This window comes from Harpia harpyja, chromosome 6, assembly GCF_026419915.1.
Source record: "Harpia harpyja isolate bHarHar1 chromosome 6, bHarHar1 primary haplotype, whole genome shotgun sequence".
Lineage (NCBI taxonomy): Eukaryota > Metazoa > Chordata > Aves > Accipitriformes > Accipitridae > Harpia > Harpia harpyja.
In genome coordinates this window covers 15,889,170-15,909,658 of record NC_068945.1, presented here as the reverse complement: position 1 = coordinate 15,909,658, position 20,489 = coordinate 15,889,170, and the positions used below count along the sequence as shown (strand labels likewise).

Here is a 20,489-nt window from a genome sequence, read left to right as displayed (position 1 = left end):
CCTTACACATTTATTTCCAAAACCTTTGCTCCTTCTAACTTGAGTTCAAGCGGCATAGGCCTTCGCTGATGCACAGCTTCCCTACTGTACCTAGTTTGTCCCCAGTTAATGGTAAGGAGTTGAGCCTGTAATTGATTTTTTGAGTGCTCAGCAGACAAAGACATGCAAATTGGCAAAGAGGCAGAATTTGTGTGGAGTTTAGATTTGGCTTTTCACAATGGGCCAGGACTCCATATTTTTCTGTTGCAGACAGATAGTAGGTATCTGTCTCGCGTGGGAAAAATCAGCAGTTTCACAGATCATCACAGTGGCGTTACAGCAGCAATTTCTCCAGTCATTTGTGCTCTGCATCCTCGTGCCGAGGCTGTGAGCTGTTAATCTTTAGGCTGTAAACTTTGCTCCCTGTTGCACCTCAGAGGGGAAGGTAGGAGCTTGTTCGCATCCTTGTTCTCGGGCTGGAGCACTACGGCTCAAGCACAAGATGCTTCACATAACCTCATATAAAACATAGTTTACCTACCTCTCCAAGGAGTTTTGAGCTTTAATTAGTTTTGTATCGTGTCTTACCTCTTTGATGGCCAAAAAGTTATCTGCCTATGCTTTCTCACAGTCTGTCTGGGAGCAGCTTGTAGTTCTTGTCACATCTGTTTTGACGGCATGCAGAACTTGCAGTGGAGCTGGGCTGCCTGGCTTTAATCATGCATCATAGAGGGATATAAAACTGTCACATACCTTTGCTAATTATAATGTGCTCTCAAGTAATTTTGGAAGTGGAACCTAGCTGAGAGCCCTTCTAATGCACAATTTAACATACTCTAGATTGATTTGCTTTTTATTCTTTTAAAAAAAGAGAGATTAATACTTTTGTAGGGTTCTGTGATTCTTGGTTTTGAAGTGGAGCAACTTTACCTTGGTTTTGATATTCTTTATGACAGACTTTTTTAAAAAAAAGAATCACATACAAGAGAGAGACTGTTTTTCACCCTGCTTGATGATTAAGGAGTGTTGAATGTCTGGTAACTTAAGACTTTCTTGGAGTTATGGGTATCTGTGTTTAACTACAGAGACTACTTAATGGGATGCCACATGATCTTCTCCAAACTCTTATTTATCGTAACCTATCATAGCTGTTAGGAACATTCTTCATTGACCTGGTTCTTGCCATGTTAAGCACTGTAGAAGTACAGAACAAAAAAGACGGTAGTCTGCATTTCTGGCTTCTGGCATCTTTAGCAATGACCCTGTAGCTGTCCTTGCCTGGCACCGGGTGATTTGAGCACTTGGCCAGGACAGTTTCCCTGTTGCTCTCCTCTTTTTGCTCTGACCCAAAATACTTTTGTGCCATGATCTGCAGCTTTTGTTGTTTTATAAATAACCTTCATAGTATTCATATACCATCCGTATCATCTAACTACTAACGATGCAATAACTAATATCCTTGAAGCTTTTTGTTCAATCTCTTGGTTCATTTTTATGTTATAGGCACGGTTTGGTTTGATGCCAGTGAGTTTACCCATACATTTTCCTGCCTCTAGCTTTTGTGCACAGGCCTTGAAATGCCTATGTTTTCTTTTAATTGTTTCAAAATGCAAATGCTTGGAAAGTGGGGAGGGAGAAAACTCTTAATAGACTTTGGGGTTTATAAAAAATAAATAAATAAATAAAAATTTAGCAGTTTGAAAAAATCTGCTGCTTGCTTCAGATTCTGTCTGATATAAATTGGGCAGCTGCATAGTCCCTAGGGGCTGCCACTTTAATTCCAGCAGGAAATGCGACTTGATGACTTGTATCAAGACAGGAAGATCAGAGCTTCAGCTAACGGCAGCGGCCCCAGCAGGAGCCTTCTGCAGCTGTTTTTAAGTAAGAAGTGATGGTGTGACATGGATGTGTACACTCAACTAAAATAATCCAGAAAAGCTCCCGCTGTTCAGCATTTCTTTGGGTGAAACTCATTCTTCACTGCTCTGTTATTGCATTTTTGCTATTTTTCTAATGTGATGGCATAAAAAGTTTCAATGACTTTATCATATTTCTCATTGGGGTGCATTTTGTATGCTGCTATTGTGTCTTGAAAAACATTTTAATTGCTTTTTCTTATAACATGTTTTATTTTTTCAACATGGGCAAAGGTGCCAGAAAGTGAGGAGGAACCAAACCAGTATCTCTGCTCTTGCATATGCCCCTTGAGATTCTGGGGGTTTTTGTTGGTTTTTTTTTAGTACCCCAGGGGATTGGTCCATCACTGTAGCTGAAAACTATCTAACTGACTTCTGTGGCACCACAGACAGCATTTGCTTCCTTAGGAACCTCAATTATTTTTTTTCTTGTTCTTTCTTCCCTTAATGCATTGGAATTTTTTCTTCCCAAGTGGATCACCTGTTTTGCACCCACCTTAAACTCTTTCTGGATCTGTAAACTAACCTTGGAGTCTTTGGCTTGTAGTTTGCACCTGGTTTGTTCTAATATGGTTAAAAGGATATTCCTTAACTCCTCTTCCCTCCCCCACAATTGTCTTAATTATTTCTTTCATATCCTTAGTGTGGCATTGAGAAATACTCCCAGTATGGCATCTGAAGGGCTATATTTCCTACTTGTTGAATTGCCAATCAAGGATACCGCCTCTATTCTGCTTATTTTCTAATGCTTGTTCTGTAATCACTTATTTGAGCTTTCATCAGAAAGAGATAAGGGATAAACTGAAATCTTCTAACTCATCAGGGCAGAATGCCCGTTTCCTAGGACTGTGTTTAATAACTCTGAGTATTTCACTTCTTCCTTCTGCTTTGTCACTTTTGTCCATCCTTGCCCTTTATTCTGTGTGGACTGTGTCTCTACAGGCTACTTTGGGGGTTACCCCAGGTCTCATGTTTCGGTAGAAGTGACCTCAGTAAAATGCTTAACATCTTGAAATTGCCCTTCTGCATGTGACTATGTGAGCTGTGTCCTTTAAGAACCGCTGTATCTTGGTCTGGTCTAGGGGATAAAGTGGCAGGTTAACTGGGATAGCTGCCAAGTTTTCAGTCTCATGGATACTGTGGTGAAGCGGGCTGTGCGAGTAGCTAAGCCAAGGTACTAAGACACTCTGAATGAGTTCAACACTTCAGTCCATGCCATAACATCTGAGACAGCCAGCCTAAGCTCAGTCGCAGCAGACCTGGGGACCACCACCTTTCGGAAAGGGTTTTAACAGCCGGCTCTTGCAGGTGTGCCAGTGACCTTGATTATAACAACCGTTTCAATGGCCCAGCCACAAAGCACCTCACTAACTCAGAATCATATTCATGAATGCCAAGTGAATATCAACAAGATCAGCATTGTTTACAGTGTGGCTTTTAACAAGTGCTGCCACGCATACATCATGGAGATTGGTGGATGGCCTCTGGAATTGACCCAGTATCATCGGCGCAGGAGATACCGTGAGGGGGCAAGGGAGATGAAGTGGCTACATTGCTCATCTTGAATGTAATATTAATATTTATTATAATAATAGCCAAGCCATGCAAGGTGAGCCTTTTAAAGGGTAAAAAGTGAAAATGAGGCAGCTGGCAGGTGTTGGGAAAGGAAGGATGAGATTACAGCAGTAAAATAACACAGTCATTCAGAGATTAATGAGAAGCACAGTGGAATAAAATTATAGAGTTCAAGTATAAATAAAGCTAAGTAAATGTCTTTGATTCTCAGATGGATAAAATGAATCTTTAAAGAAGAATTTAAAGAAAAGTTGGTAGCACGTTCTGGAAGTGCTATTCCATAGATGTGGCGGAGAATAAGGACTGAAAATGGTGGAAGAAAGAGTGTGAAAGCTGTGCTGTTATTGTCAGGGCAGGTGGATGAGAGGCATAGATTGGATAGCTGGAGAAAGGGAACTATGCAAAACATTGACAGGGAGGAATAGGTGGCTAAACTTAAAAGGATGAATAGAGAACAGTCAGTGAAGGGTCTGGGAGACTGCAGTGATGTCATCATGCCAGTGTCAGGGTTTGAAATATGAAATGGACAGCTGTATTTTTAAGTTCTTGATGTTGCAAACCAAGCACTCTGGAGACAAGGAAGAAAGCAACAATGAAGAAGGAAATTGAGAAGGCAAGTGAAAACATCTCCTTTGAAGGAATAAGACAAAGAATGATGGAGAGAGAGGGACAGGATGTGGAAGTTCTCTCCACATGAAACCTTTGGTCTCACTTTTGAGACTTGCATTTCAAGATAGTGATGCTCCAAACCACCCTCGCAGGATTTTTCCTCCAGCATGGTTGGTTTTGCAGGCCATCTCCCAGCACCTCAGCCAGGTTCAGAAACTGATCTTTAGTCCAAGTGTGAATACTGGAGAAGTTCTGAAATTATTTTCTTGGAGCCTTTTACCCCAGTGAGCTTTATTGAACAGCTGGGGTGGCTGCTGGCCAGCTGCTAAGCCACTACAATAATTTGGTGTGTCATGTGAGTCTCTGTTCTAAGCCACCTATACTTTTAATTTTTCTCTCATTTTACCTTCCGTCCTTCCTCAGCTTCTTTCTGGCTCAACCAGTGTAGTGGTTTAAGCTTTAGGGAAAAAAAGAGGAAATACCTGTTCTGAAATGAATCCCAAAAGGGACTTCTTTAGGACCCATTTATTTATCTGTAAAAACTTGTCTTTATCCATTGTCCCCAGAAACTTGTAATGTGTGGGGCTGGCTCTAAGTAATGAATTTGCTAAGCTTGTTTGCTTCAAGGCAACCCCACACTAGGTATTTTTTGTCTCAAAAGGGACTCTCTTCTCCCACATTAAGCATATTTTTCTATGAGCAGCAAGGCACATAAAGGCTTGTTTCATATGGATTTGTGCCATAATACACGCATGTGTCCTATTTCCCCATCATCATCAAGACAATAACTCTAGCTTCTTCCCCACAGTGCTCATCATCACTGTAATACCCTAAGGTCCTCTCTGCAGCTCCTAAACAATCGGAAGAGCTTATGGTGCAGCAATACTGTTGTGTTTCCTTATGGCTATGAATTGGGAGCATGCTTTCTGTTGATGGGCACTAGCAATGAACAATGCAGCATTAAGCTGGCTTCACTTGTTCTTCAAGGGTCCAGGAATGCATAGTAAGTAATGATCCTCTTCCAGTCTGAATGTGGGGCACAGTGAGCCTCATTCCTATTTGCTCTTTCAGAATATAGGAGATGTATTTGGGTCTTTCATAAGTTAATCAGCTCCAACTCCCAAGGGTTGATCTGCTTCTTTTCAGAAAGAGCCGTCACCGTCAAATAACAGTAGTAGAAACAAAGAAGCATGTGGATGAAAATTGGCAAGCACAGATTGAAGTCTGGTTAGATGCAGGTGAAGGTAGTTGGTGGGAGAAGTGAAAGGCCATCACAGACCAAGCAAAGCCCTTGCTGTGTTACCAGGTCAGTTCACAAGGTGAAAGTTGGGCTCTAGGTACGTTACTTTATTCTGGACCATCCAGAAGGCTGTATTCATCCCTCCTGAGATAAAGGCTGCTATGGGTGGATCTTCGTTTCATCACATCCAGAGTGGCTTGTTGTCAGGCATACACTGTGTGCTTAGTTGTCAAGGTCACACAGAATTAGACACAAAAGAAGGGGGGAGAAAACTCCATGCCTTAAGAGTCAAAGTGTGCACGTGGAGGCAGCATGTGGCAAGAGCAGAGAGCGCAGCAGTGGTTCTCACACTTCATTGTGTCTGTGTGGCCATCGAGATCCGTCCCTTAAGGACTGCACATCTTTTCCAGGTCAGATCAGTATGTGCCGGCTATACACTCAGCATGCATGAACCAGAGTCTCCCTTGCAGAACCCTTCAAAGCAGTAGCCAGCAGCCTACGTCTTACCAGGTCTCTCACTCTACACCAGTGTTCCCCAAATACCCCCCCACTGCTTGACAGGGTTGGCTTCTGCCAAGGTACTTGTTCCCCTCTTGAGCATCCAGATCCTTCTCTCTCCCTTTTTATGATATCTAACAACCAGGAACTAGTTCTTGGGTTAGTTAATAAATAGTTCTAACACTGGTTCTTTTTTTTTTTCCCTTTTTGATCCTTCAAGAGATAGCCTTTTGTTATTCAAAGCCAAAGGTACTTGACACAGAAGCAATGCAGAAGCCGCAGGCTTCAGACACTGTCCTGGCTGTGGGATCATTATGCCTATAAGTGATTCCCATCCTCTGTGTCTGATAAGCCTTGGGGAAGAACTGGGCAAAGAAGAATGCAGCACTCCAAATTCCTGAGGGGTGCTGGAAGGCATCCATCCATGTGAGGGCTGGAGGAGCAGCTCTCACCTGCTGGTCAGGACCTTTCAGCAGCATCATTTCACCCCACCTAGGGACCCTTTTGCCTTTGTCTGACTCCCTTTACAAGGCTCACAAAAATCTGACTTCCTATCTGGGGGGTGGGGGGGAAAGGTAACCCCTTTTGTTAAGTTGTGCTCAGAAATGTCCGGGTCAGATGGTTTTTGTTTTGAGGTCCAGGAATTGCTCCTTGAGCCCAAAAACTGACTTTGGGAACTGCTGTGTCTCAGATTTATTACCTCGGGAGCATGTGCTCTGCAGAGAACCCAGGTTCTTTGCTTTTCCGTTGCATCCAAAACGTGACATAATTTACTGATACCCTTAAGTCTGTCAGTGTCATCAAGCCTGCTGCCTGCTGGTGTGCCTGTAAAGTCTCCAGTTTGGCATCAGTATTGCTTAATCTTCTCTTGGTGATCTAATGCTTCACCAGGAGACCAGCTGTGCCCTGCGGATCAGTGCATTCTTCCTTCAGGTGGCTCTCCTACTCTGCACCTCTGTCTTGTGTACTGGTATCACCAACCTCAGGTCTGATTGTCATGACATCTCATCACTGTTACCCTCCCATCCTTAGGTACCATCCTACACTCCAGTGCCTTCAGTACACATCCTGGTGTTGGCTCTGAGACTCAAGACCTCTCTTCTGCCTCCTGCCATTCTGCCTTTGCCAGTGGTGTCTGTCACTCATTTTCTGATTTTGAGCCTGACAGAAAACTGCACTTCAGGGTCTCGGGAGATTCTTGCCACTTGATCTGAGCATACTGTCAAGGAAAAATTCGTGTTCTCAGGCTAGCTACAGTGATAGATCTCGTTGGATAGGGAATTGTTGGGCTCTGACTCTCCTCAGCTCTCCGACCCTATTCACTAGCATGCCAGGGAATTCATTGTTTAATGAAAGCCATTTTCCCTGGCCCTTCCGCAGCCAAGATCAATGTCATCACATGGCAAGAGGTGACAGACACTTAGACATCTCCCTTGTATCCTCCTGCAGTGTCATATGCCAGCTTGATGCCAAACTTTCTTCATATGTGATAGACTTTATTTCTGTCATGGATTTATCATAGGCGCTTGGGGTGAGATAACTTTTTTCCTTGGTCCTTTCCACCTCAGACAGAATGCGTGATGGCATCAGCACTGATACCACCCTGTTCTAGTACCAGCTCTGCCTCCCCTTCTGGGTAAAGCTTCAGTAACTGATATTACCTCTTTCTTGGGCTCCCTCAACTCTACAGATTGATTCCTCAAGGCAAGAAAAGAGCAGCTGACACTGCTGGGGACATGCACCTTGTCTCCTCTGTGACTGATGGACTGTCCAGTGCAACCGCTGATAAAGAAATAGAAGCCACTTATTGCCTGATGGACACTCAAGTCTTCTTCCCTTTCAGACAGGCAGGATATCTGACAGACCATCTTGCCAGGAGTTTTCTGGAGGTTCCTGTATATTTCCAGATGCACAGTATTTTACAATTTCAGCCATATCTCAAGGAACTGAGGTCTCTATTTTTAGGCAAGAAGAGAAAAAGTAGCTGCAATATCATCTGCTTTCCTCCATGCTGGAGCTGGGGTGCATGTTTCAACATGGCTGATTACAGAGCTGGTTTCTTCTTGGTGTTTAAACCTTCCCTTGCTGCTCTCATGGGTTGTACATCACACTGAAAGCAACTGATTTGTTATTGTGCCCTTTAATAGTTTCAGGGTAGTAACTTAAAGGTAAAATTGAATAAATGGTGAAGTACAGAGTATCTGTGGGCTTAGTGTGTTGGCAAAGCTGGGCAGGTGTGTTTAAACACACCTTTGGTGTGAACGTGGTCATCCTGAGTCAAATCCAACAAAGCCCATGGAAAATAGCATAATCACATTTAATTAATCATATTCATGCAGTTACAATTAAGGAAAAAGACAATTTTTAAAACTGTCTCAAATTGTCTCTTCTTTGTATTCATTCAAGGTAAATAATCCTTTCTGTTCATCTATTGCTACCTTAGTTCATGTTTTCAGGAATATATATATACAGCAATACTGTTTGCTCAACACAGTGATGTTTCAGGATCTTTTAGCAGAATTATTTTTTTCCCCTTTTTAATCCAGTTGTCCAACCCATTGATTTGTCATTATCAGTTTTCACTCAAATTGCAGCTTCAGTAGTGGGGGAGGGGTTTCCTGCTTCTCTGTCCATACCACTACCCCAAAACCCTCCATGCATTGAGAGCACAAATGTTCACTTCATGGGGACTGTGCAGAGACTTACTGAGTTTGAAGGAAGGGTTGAGCTATCATTGAAAAACAAACAGGTAGTCATCAAGTTTTAAGTTTTATTTTAATCCCATTAATATTCTCTGAATCTGGGCAGTGTATGCATGCATCCTCCTGCTCATCATCTTTGCCCCCAGCACTTTCTCTTCCTTGGGTACCATACACCTTCAGCTGTTATTTGGGATGTTTCTGGCTGCTCTGGGTTTATTGCTGCTCATATTCTTGTTTCTTCTTTTCCCTAATCAAACAATGAAAACATCCAAGCAGCCCTTGCTCCTACCTAAAAATCAAATGTAGGCTCCCGCACCCAGTGTGCATCTAGTTAACCATATGTGTCTTCCTTATCCTCCAAGTACTGCATAATCCACCAGGCTTGGCAAATCCAACCCCTCTTTCCTCCAATGCTTCACATCTTCACCCCAATTGCTTTCTTTCTCTGGTTTACTTGGCCAAATAGGCTGCTGGTCTCTTGAGACGGGGAGATGGATGCTGGGCATCTGCTCTCTTCTTCCTTGTATTTTGGTGGGGAGGTAGAAGGGGTGCAACAGAGAGGCAGATAAGGGCAGCGAGGAGCAGTTTGGCGTAGCTGGAAGAAGGGCCATCAGCACCTTCAGACTGTATTTCCTTCACCAAAAATCACTTTCACGTTCTCATATGGAAGGAGAAGCAACAGCATGCCTCCTTGTTGCCTCCCTGTACCTTGAGGTGTTAGAGGTAGGACAACCACACAAAACACTTCTGGCCTCTTCTGCTGATCCTGGTGATGGTGACAAAAATAGAGCAGCCCTGGCTCACAGAAGGGTGTTTGGAGCTCCTGCAGGCAGGGAGACAGAAAATGACAGGACAGTTCAAAGTAACAGGTATGTGTGATTTCTCCTGCCGGTGCTGCCTTTCTCTCACACAGCCCAATTAACAGGGGTCACAGAGCACTGATTAGCTGCCTTGGCGTTTTGTGAACATAAAGCAGTGAGAAATCCAGGGTGAATGGGGGAAAGAAGATCAAATAGACACTCCCGCCTGTCCCTGGCATTTGCCAGCCTAAGGGAAGAGCCTTTTCAGAACAGGCCAACACAGGACTGTGCTATATCCGCACCGATATCTCTGCTGCTTTTCTGCCTTCTCTCAGCAAAATAACAAACAAGTCACCCCCAGTGGCTGCGTCATGCTTAGGGTCGTTGCTAGATAAAAGCCGAATCGCAGGAGAAGCATGGACTGGAGGCAGCTGGGGAAGATCAGAGCATGCCCTTTTGCCACACTGCTGTGTGAGATGAGTTCAGTTCCTACAGCTGGCGTCAAATTTTGGAGGAGTGGACTTGCTGCCTCCTGTCCCTCGTGTGATGGAGAAGGAGTGGAAGGCAGCACGTATCAATTCACAGCAGGTAAAAGGCCATCTCCATCTAATTCAAGAGTTGGTGAGAGTGGTCTAGTAGTGCTACAGAGCCCAAGCTGGAAACTTCCTTAGTTGCTCAGTTTTTCTGCCGTGGCTGGGGGGAGAAGTCTGCATGAGCAGACCTGGCACCTCTCTGAAGGGTGGGCAGCTGTGGTGACTTCATGCCTTCCCCTTCTTCCTTTGTGCTCCCCTTTTTTGGGGGTGGCAAAGCAACACTCCCACTTCAGCTGTCATCCCCAGGTTAAGTGGCTGCACTTGCTTCTGTCAAGCCAGGACATGCTCCTGTGGTGTGATCCCTTATTAGACTAGACAGCCCACATCAGCTCTCCATTCCCTCTGCCTCCCTGGAGACACTGCCTCGCTCCATAGCTGTTCCTATTCTGCTTCTCTGTGGGACACAGCATATCTGCCAGCTCCCCTTCCAGCTTCCCCAGTTTTTATTGTATGGATGATAGCTTGAGGTAAGATGGAGGAAGACAAGGAGCAGGAGTGGAGTATTCTTAGATGCTGACAGCCTTGGTTTCTCTTAGCTGATTTTTTCCCTCTCCTAAACATGAACACTTTGGGAGTTCATCTGGGAAGGCAGTGGATTCCCCAGCATCCAACAGTGTAAATTAGATTTCCTTAGCAAGATCGAGCAGCCCTTCTGCTGGAGAACCTCCCATCGTAACTTTGTGTTATCATGTTGGAGGAAAGGTCCAGAACCCTGATGTCTTCTCGAAGCATCCCTTCAACATATTCTTGGGGGTGGTCTCAGTGCCACATTTGAGCTCTGGAAGCAAGTTAGGGGGTAGACAAGTGAGGGGCAGGGAACAGGAATTGCAAGGGTGCTGAAATTACTCTGCTGTCCTTTACTTTTGTGGAGGACTTGGATGTGTCTTTCATGGATGTGGAAACCTCTGATAACTCATGTTTCAGACTGCCAAATCCAGGATTTAGACCAAACTACGTTGGGGAAGACCTGCCACTACTAAACATTTGCTGACCAGCTGGGGTTTTGTCCTTGTGCTTTGAAACAAAACCAGGGTTGTAATGTAGAAAGAATGTCTTCCCGTGTTCAGCAATGGTGAAGACAAAGGTCATTGTGTGTAGACCTCAGTGCAATCCACCCGCTCAATTCTTCAGGTGTCTTTCTCCTCCCCTTCACTGCCAGTGCTCCTGATGGCCACACAGGTAAGCCACAGAATTACTTGAGGTTTGGGCAATGTCTGCACTCAGAAAACTAGTTCTAGCTAGCAGTGGAGGACAAGAGGCAGGCCTGTATGTGCCTGCCTCTTGTGACAGTCTTGTACTCCAGCAATCTCTGTTGTCTTTCCGGATCTCGGAGGAGAAACTTCACTCTGGGGCTTCGATCAGTCCAGTTGATTTTTTTTTTTTTTTTGGTGGTCTCATTCAGGGTCTGTTAATATCAGCTGTCTTCCTTTTGTTCACAGCCATTTGCAGGCCAGCTGGTATTCTCCAGGCATGAATCAAAAGAGGTCACTGAAAAGGAGGATGAGCCTGCATGTTTGTTTCCTCCATCACAAGGGCTCTGCCAGGGTTGGACCTTGCTGAGGTCTGTCACCAGTTTGATGTGGCCAGGAGTTACTGCTTCCTTTGAGACTGTCCCTGGCTGGAATTTGTGAAGTCTGTCCCCACTGGTGGTGCAGCTAGTGGCGCTGCTAGTTGAATTGGAAATGAAACATGGATGTTAAAGCTTAAGGTCGTGATTCCTGGATCTCCAGGTTCTCGGTCATTTTGCTCTGCTGCAGTGAAGTGTTTTGAGGAGACACCCTTCAAGGTGCTTGTTGCCCTTGAGCCTTTGCCAGTCTGATTGCCCTGATGACAAGTTGGCCCATGGTCTGAGGAATATGTGGTTTCTGTTGGCTTGCACGCCTTCTGAGTGAGCTGCACACAGAGGGCTTGGAAGGAAATGGGGAATAGACCTACCCAACCCTTTTCTCTCCCAGAAGGATGAGGTAGTATCTTTTTTCCCTTGCATCATGTCTGACTTAGCTTCTCAGTAGGGAAAATTATTTGAAGGTAAAGTACAAGCTGGTCCATAAGGCTTCCTCCCCCACCTCAGATAAGAAAGCTCATTAATACAGTAAAAAAAAAAAAGTCTCCATTGTTGCATGAGAGCTCAAGGTCAGGCTGGTAGTAGTAACTCATATTGCTTCTAAGGTCAGCCTAAGCTTTCTCTTTCTGACAAGCCACGATAGATTGATCATGGGAGCCCTTACATTATTTTTTTTTCTTCCGAAATAGGCTTTGCTTCTCCTGACCCTGTTAATGATGTTTGACTAAGGTCATCCCAGCAAACCCTGAATCCTTCCCATTACCTTCTAGAGGGCTTGCCTTTGTGCCAAAGCATTGTATGCTTGTTAGGAATTAAGCTTTTCTGATGTCGGCTGTAGCAAAGAAGCTGTCTTCATTGGAGAGGGGAGAAATATCTTGAATGCCATCTGTCAGTTAATGCTCTCATTAACACCTGAGTGACTCCCAACACCAAGCTGGTGCCTTTTTGCCAATTCAGAACTTAAAAGGTGCCAGCGCATAAGGTGAAATATCTTCAGTCCATAAAATTAATTCCATGATAAAACATCTGTTCTGATAAGACCTTGATTTTTTTTGTTGTTTCTTTTAACTACAGAGATCACAGGGGCAAAACCAGTTCTTTTGTGTGCTGTGAATTAGATGCCCAAGAAGTCTTTTTTCACATACTTCTGAGAACCTTGTAAAAGCAACGCTTGTGCTGGTTGGCTGAGGGAATCCAAGTCTTTCAGCTTTTAAAGCTTTTACCAGACAGAAGTATTGCCTCTATTATTTTTCTTACTGGCTAACTTCGTAAAAGGAGCTACGAAAGTAATTATATTCCTGTTTAAATAGTCTTTGAGGGAATGGCTGAGCTCTCCCAGTCTTGTTTTCCATGTTCCTCCCACATACTACTCTTGGGCAGGAGGTAGAGGAGGTCTATTGTTCCTGCTCTCTGTCATCCTCCGGTTTTGTCAGGGTTCTTGGTTTTAATCTCAAGTACAGAACAATATACTGTCTGGGATTAGACATAGGTCAGGCTTGCCATTTTCCCAGCAGTTTTAGCTCAAGAGCGTTCCAGTATTTACTCTTCCGTTGCATTTTGTAAATTAAATGTAACAAGAGACTTAAAACACTGTCAACATGATAGATATTCTAGCTAGTGGGTCCAGGCAATTATTTGGCATCTGAACTTTCAGAAGGCTTATCTATGTGTACCAGCAGTATCTGAGCATCGCTGAGAGATTTTTGTCTCCAATATTTCTAACTCCTTGGCCTAATGTTTCTTTTAATCCAGTTTTTACTCCCGCAGTGTTGGGGGCTTTGTGTGGGGTTTTTTAGGGGTTTTTTTGAGGGGAGTGGAGGCGGGGGGGGGCTTATAGCAAAATTGGCAGCAATAGGCCAGATAGGGAAGTGTGCTGTGACAGTAATTCCACACTCCGGGTATGGCACCCTGCCTGCGGGAAGTGCAGATTGACACGGGGACTCTCTTACTGAATCAGTGTTTGGTTTTGCTTTTGGTTTTTTGGCTTGATTTTGTTTACAGTTTCCCAGCCAAGATTTGATTTACTTTGGAGACTTTAAAACTAAAAGCACAAGTGACTTTGCTTCCTCTGGGCATGAGGATAAAAAAAAAAAAAAGTGTGTGTGTGTATACACATAATCCCAGCCCCAACGGTGCTGAGTTCACTCAGAAGGCATTTCACATTGAGTTTGCCCTACAAGGTGCTTGTGGGGCTGGGGTCTCTAGGTGCAGCTGTCCCCTCCCAAGCGTGTGCACCAGAAGCTCTGACCAAATTTTTCCATCTATGCTGTCAACCCTGTGAAATTTCTACCCTCTCTTCCAGAGGTCTCCAAAGGACCCCCTCTGGGAAGCCAGGCATGGTGAAGGAGCAGCAGGATGGGGGCTCGCCCCGTGAGCTGGCCAAGCTTCTTTTTCCAACAGCAGCGTGGCCCCGTGCATTAAAAGCCCAGGCAATGGGAAAGGTGCCTCTTCTGCGAGCAGGGGAAGCCACTGCGGAGGCAGACTGCCGAATTGGGATCGCCAGGCGGGGGGAGGAGTCCTCAGCTCCCCTCTCCGGGAACACAGAGAAACCTCCCTCTTTGGGAGGCAGCCGGGCGGCAGATGGCTGGGCTGCGACGCTGAGCTCTCAGGGGGTGTATCATTTCTCTGGCTGTTCTGGACGCTGATACCCATGTTGGAGAGGAGCCCCTCCTTTGACTTGCTCCCGTCTTCTTTATGCCCTGATTTTTTTGCAGCTGCTACTAAAGATCGCAGGCAACTTGAGCTGCGGCCTTGCTGATACTCTTGTGGATTGTCTGCCTCTATTCCTTCCCTTTGACACTGATGTGCTAGGTCACGTCCTTCCCTGTGCCCCACATTTCCTTTTGTATATGCAGAGGTCCGCAACATATGATTAAAACTTTCAACCACAGGTGCGATTCAGCTTTGACCTCCTTTCTAATCCCTGAAAAAAAAGGTAGGGACCACTGACAACGACCCTGTGGTTTCAGAGCACAGCCAGGGACGAGACTAAGAATTGCATTGGGCTCACGAGAAATCACCTGCATCCATTTGGAATGTATCATGTAGATACGCATGTACTATTCCACCATTTCCCCACTACCTCTATCCAACTTGCTTTGCGCATCAGGTGGCAACTGCGAAGTAAGGGATGTTGTGACAAGTGAGAGAAACTTTGTCTCAGCTTTCTGAAGTATTAATGGTGCTAGTGAAGTTGGGATGGGGAGAAAGATGGTGGGAAGGATGAAGTTTTACAGTTACAGAGTACTCTAAGGTAACTTTTCTGACCTCTTGTAGGTGATTTCTCTAATACTTTTCCTTGGTTTATAAGCTGTATGGAAGATGTTTGTGCTGTACAGCACGGGGGTGGGTAGAAGTGGTGGAGATACGGCGACAGTCGTAGCCCACGGTCTCACACTTTTTTATAAATTGTTTCTAGGACCCCCAATTTACTTTCAGGAGAGAGTTGATTTTCCTTTGTATATGTGCCCTGAGACAGAATGTGTCCATGTACCAGTTCATCCTCCTTGGGAACACTCAGATTTGTAGAGAAAGGACATTGCTGACCTAACATTGCCTCTGTTGGTTGAGTGTTTTTACAAGTCTCAGTGATGCTGAGAACCTCAGAAGAAGAGATATATCTGTCTCCTCAGCTTAGTGATCTCCTCCCTGCCTTCTTCCTACCTACAAAAGGGGTTTTGGAGGTTCTCAACTGAAGCAGAGACTCTGTAGGACTTGCCACACCTGCAGGTGTATCACTGTCCTATTAGTGAGCTTGAAAAAAGGGTATTTGACAGAGCGCATCCAGGTCATTCCACTCCTGGACCCTCTCTGTCTGATTCTTGATTTTGAATTTTATGGATAATGCTAAACAGTTAGTCCTGAGCATTTCTGCTTTGCATGGGGAAGAACCCCAAGAGCAGTGTTCTCACAGATTGCTGTGCTCCCTGCAGATTTTCTTCTCCAAACCAAGGGGACTGTTTCAGAAACCTTTTTCAAAGGGAAATTTAATAGAGAGGGGCTAAGTGAGACTAACCATAGGTGTGGCAGACAGGTTGAAGATGAGCACCCCACATTTGTCTGGAGAAAAGAGGCTGGCCCCCATGAAGAGCAAAAATGTAAATTGGGTAAGACTGAGAGTGATTGGGAATGCCTTGAGACATCTGGTTCCCATCTCTGGTTCTCATTTCTATCCTTATTCAAAGCGACAAATGCACAGTAGCTGTCTTTGAAAATTGATGGCGGTAGGAACTCAAAGTACTCTTGAGAACAGAGCTTGTAATGTATCGAACACTGGGTGGATGGCGGAAATTTCTAGTGTTAGCCACTTATGCGAAAGTCAAACTCAAACCAAATTGGTTAAGTTAACAGAGCCAGTCCCCAGGGGGAATGAGAGTTACATAGGCAAAGACTTCAGATGATCTTCTGGAATTGAGGGGCTTCCTGGATCAGTTTTCTTTGAGAGCAGCCAAAATGGTAGAGCAAGATAAGTGAACTCATGCAAGCAGTAAAAGTATTTGTCTGATCCATGCCTTTGCCTTTTTTTTGGTAGAAAAAAATGTAGCCAGAAAAACAGGAGCAGATAAAACCCTGTTACTTTTGTTGCTTCTTCCTGGCATCCCGTGTCACCCACTAGTTTTTCAGGATCCTAGGGAAACAGTTTTATCAGTCAATTTTATTGGAAATAGCCAGAGCCTCTCTATCAGATCTGATGAAGTAATCTTCTGCCTTGAGCTCTGACAGAGTTGAACTCAGGGGGCTGAAACTCGGATGCTCTTCGAGACCTTACAGTCATTCCCCTTCTGCGACAGACTAAGCATCTGAATGCAAGTGTTGCTTTCCTGCTTTCAGAAAAGGATGTTCTCATCACTATTTCTGTTCCAAAAGCTAGTCAAATCTGTCTTTCTCTTTTTCCTTTAATCCAATGGCTTCAGTAAATATCTAACATTTAAGCTGTGTGTGATCAAATAGCACTCTTAAAGATAAAAAGTCTATAAAGACAGTCTAGTATTGCACTTTTTGCCACGTTGAAGTCATTGCTGGAAGTTGGGTTGGGTCTTGAGGTATATGAGGAAGACACTGTGGGAATGCATAGCTACTTCAGGTAGGTGTACTGTGCACTGAGTATTTAATTTTAAAAAAGTACAGTTGCTGTAGTTTTTACCCTAAAATTAGTACTTAAGGCAGCACAGAAATAATTTCATAAAACAGCCAGTCCTCCTTTGTTGACCAAGCTTTGTCAGTGTAGGGGACTGTTTCAAGTTGCATTTGTTTGATTGCTGATATTAGTGGGGCAAAACAATGATACTTGAAAATGCTTGGACCAATGCTTTGCTTGTGTCATGCAGAAAAGAGCAGACTGCAGGCTGCAGAAGGCACTCGATCCAGGTACATTCAAGCATCTGTTGTTAAATACAACCAGAGGGCTGGTAACACTCATCCGGTGAGAGGGGATATCTCTGGGAGGTCAGCTTGCGTTTGACGTCAGAAAGAAGCAGGCTGGTGGGGAGTGATCTGCAGGGTGGTAGCATCAACTTCTTTCCACTCGAGGAGGAAGGGGAACGCTGCCAGGTGGACATGGCTTGAGGAATCATGTGGCATCTGTTCCTTCATTCTTGCAGTCACTGTCCAGTCATGGTCCTTGCAAAGACACCCAGTCTTTACCAAACACATGAAGCCCCCTGTCTAATAGCTAACTGGTTGTTGACTTTTAATGATCTTTCTTCAGTTGGAACATGCTCCTCTATCTCTTTGTTAAAAAATAATAGCTTTTGTAGTAGTTAGCAATTTCTCAGGCAAATGCAATTCTGTAGCACTGGCACGGTTCCATTAATCATATAGAGTAATCCATTTGTGCCAAAAACCTATCAAGTCGAGCTGCCTTTTTGAGAGCTGGTGGGAATGTGTACCCAGTGGTGTTCTTGCTGGCATATGGACTTCCCGTGTGTGCAAGAATGACTGGGGCATGGGGGGTCCCCCTTTGCTGTGCTCAGGGTACACAACTCGAGCAGGCTGAGAGAGCCTGGCGAGTCTCAGGACTCAAAATGATATGGACCGATCTTAAGGAAGTTTTATATTTAGGGACACATGGCCTCACCAGCACTTTTTCATTCCCTCCCTTGAAACCTTCAGCAGTCAGAATAAGGACTTAAGTCTCATTAAAATATAGGCAGGAGTTGTTTTAGCCTTAAGCTCTATCAGCAGTCTAATGTGTGTCAGATGGAGACATTACCCTCAATGCCAGATGAGGGTAAGAAATGTGTGTTTCCTTGCATTATATGAGGAGCTGCTGGGAATGAAAGGGGAACTTAATGTGGCCCAGCTAGAAAATGAGAAAGATAATTTTAGTAGCAATGTTTATGAAGAGTTCAAGTGTTCAGCTTGATCATCTGGGACACGAGAGGAGAGAGTCCTCTGGGCTGAACCCTGTTTGGGAGGTACACTCATGTTGGGAATGAGCCTTGTTGTGTGGTGGGGCCCAAGCTGGGTGCATTAACCGGGCCGTGCAGATGTCCTGCCAGAGCCACTGGTGGAGGAACAGGCAGAAAGTGGCAGCACCTTTGGGGACGAAGGGAGAGGAGAATAGGGGCCACAAGAGGAGTATGGGAAGCATACAGCAGCAAAGTGGGGAGGAGACGATCAGCTATGGAAAGTTTCAAGGCACTGAACCAGGGGATGGAAAACCACTTAAGAGGCAGAGAGAGGAGCAGGGCTTAGCAATGGCAAATGTGAGGAGCAAATGGAAAGCTGAAGCTGAAGAAGAGGGTCTCCACATGAAATGGGGAGACATGGAAGTTGATCAGACTTGTCAGCTTCGTTGCATCCTATTTTAGTAAAGGGTTGATGTTGGTGCTAGCACAAGGCACTGCCCATTGGGATAGAAAGGGGATGATGCTGAGCTGGCATCATATTTAGCTTGTTCTTTCAGCTTGGAAGGAAATAACAGTAATGCAGAGTCCTGTAAGCTGTATGTGTATAATGTGAAATCCCGTGGTGTTGCAATGAGATTGCTGTGTTTTGGGAACCTGAGTTACAGAGCTGTACCTAACCATAGCTGTCATGGGGCATGGTTTTCCTTCAAGTGTTAGCTATCTCCGTGTTGTGTTTGTTCAAGTTGCTTGGTTGCACCAGGTGTTTCTGGCATGGCAAACTACAGTGAATGTGTGGGACTTTGTTTCCTTGGTTAGATCCCAGACGTTTCACAGCTACCTGGAGGACATCATCAACTACCGCTGGGAGCTGGAGGAAGGGAAACCCAACCCCTTGCGGGAGTCCACCTTCCAGGAGCTGCCCCTGCGCACCCGGGTGGAGATCCTGCACCGCCTCTGTGACTACCGCCTCGATGCAGATGATGTCTTCGACCTCCTCAAGGTGCTTTGGGCAGCAGGGAAGGGGCAAACAGTGCGGCAGCAGGAGCTGGGCCAGATCAGTGAATCTTCCTGGGAAGAGAAGGGTTGATGCTATTAAGTGTATTTTAAGGCCAGGTAATCAGGGGAGGTGCAGCGCATCAACAGTTCCCCATGTCCTCCCCTGCCTTGCAGCGGACCCAAGGCAAGCGCTCAGGACTGCTCTTGGGGCCTTTGTCCTGCACGGATGCATCGTAACATGGGAGTCGCTAAGTAAATTGGCTTCATTGGCTACTCTTCCTGTGAAGAGTGAATTTGGAGATGCTCCAGCGGTAATGGCAGGGCTGTGAGAGCCGAGACTGCCGTGCTGAGGGATGGTGTGAGATGAAAGGATGGGGCTGAAGTGTACTGGGGGAGCTGGGGGAAGGGTGGTGGCAGGGAGGGGGGAGGGAGCTTCTCAGGGCTGTGCGTGACTGTCGCCAGCACTAATTAGACCTTCCCTGTCAGGAGCACCAGAGATGAAATGTTAAAATGAGAGAGGCCATTCAAATTAGAGATGCCAATCTAAATCCTTCCCTGGACAGAGAGTGAATGTTGCCTTCCCCCTGGAGTAACATTTTCCCAGCTCGCCCAGAGGAGCAGCTGTACTGCTGCTGTGGCATGGTGGGAGGGGAGGAGGGAGGGAGGTGTTTGCAGAGGGGTGTCATCATGTTTTGTGTGACAATGTGGCCGCTTTTCAACTTGTCACCGTCTGGCGGGGGGCTCCCGGTGGGCGCAGGGCTTGGACGCCGACAGCCTCCGCGTGGAGCCGCTGGGCGAGGACAGCAGTGGTGCCCTGTACTGGTACTTCTACGGCACGCGGATGTACAAGGAGGACCCCGTGCAGGGGAAAACCAATGGAGAGCTGGCCCCAGACAGGTAACAGCCCCCACACATCCCCCCCGCCCCGTGTCTGGGTGCAGGGGGCGAGGAGGGGGACAGCACAGCCAGCCCGGCTGGAGGGGACTCCGCCTGACTGCTGTTGTGTCGGGGGGCGGCAGTGGGGAGCGTACGGCAGCGCGGGGGGGGCCTGGGAGAAGGCCGGGGCGGTGCGGGGCGAGACTGGAGTTGCCAAGCAGACTGCGAGCTGCCCCGCGTCGCGCATTGTGTTGGAGCCAGCCTGCAGCCTTTGTGGCACCGGGGGAGCCTGCTGTGGGAGCGATGCTGCCTGCCCCACCGCATTCCTCCCCGTCTGCCCCGCACCGTGCCGGCGGCTCCCAGATCAGGCTCCCAGCCAGTGGGAATCCCTCCTCTCCTCCCCTCCCTGGCCCGCTGCTGCTCTGATTTAATCCCTCCTTTGGTTGGGTTCCTAGCAGCTGTTCCGATTTCCCTGCCTTTCTCCCATCCTGCCGGCCGCAGTTCCCTTGCTCAGCAGATATTTCATGGTGGTTTTGCCGTTTCGCAGGGGATGCGGGGGGCAGACAAACACCCCAAATGTTCCTGGGAAAACGGGCAAGAGACGAGGGCGACCCCCAAAGCGGAAAAAACTACTGGAAGAAAATTTGCTGAGGTAGGAAAGGCTATTCCTGCAATAGACGTAAAATGCGTATGTTCCCAGAGGGAAGTATAATGTACTTCTGGGGTTCCCCCAATAAGTATGTATATACCATGCAGCCATAATTTCAATGCATCTCTGAAGTGAAGCAAGC

The 20,489-nt window shown here is 46.0% G+C and overlaps 1 protein-coding gene across 2 annotated transcripts in view; it reads left to right on the top strand.

Moving 5' to 3' along the window:
- The window catches only part of LOC128142980 (chromatin remodeling regulator CECR2), a 97,609-nt gene that overhangs the window by 54,357 nt on the left and 22,763 nt on the right, over positions 1-20,489 (top strand). For both annotated transcript variants that reach the window (XM_052789772.1, XM_052789771.1), the window contains exons 3-5: positions 18,643-18,826; positions 19,580-19,719; positions 20,246-20,350. In XM_052789772.1, the coding sequence (XP_052645732.1) occupies positions 18,643-18,826; positions 19,580-19,719; positions 20,246-20,350 (429 nt within the window). The remainder of the gene's footprint in view (positions 1-18,642; positions 18,827-19,579; positions 19,720-20,245; positions 20,351-20,489) is intronic.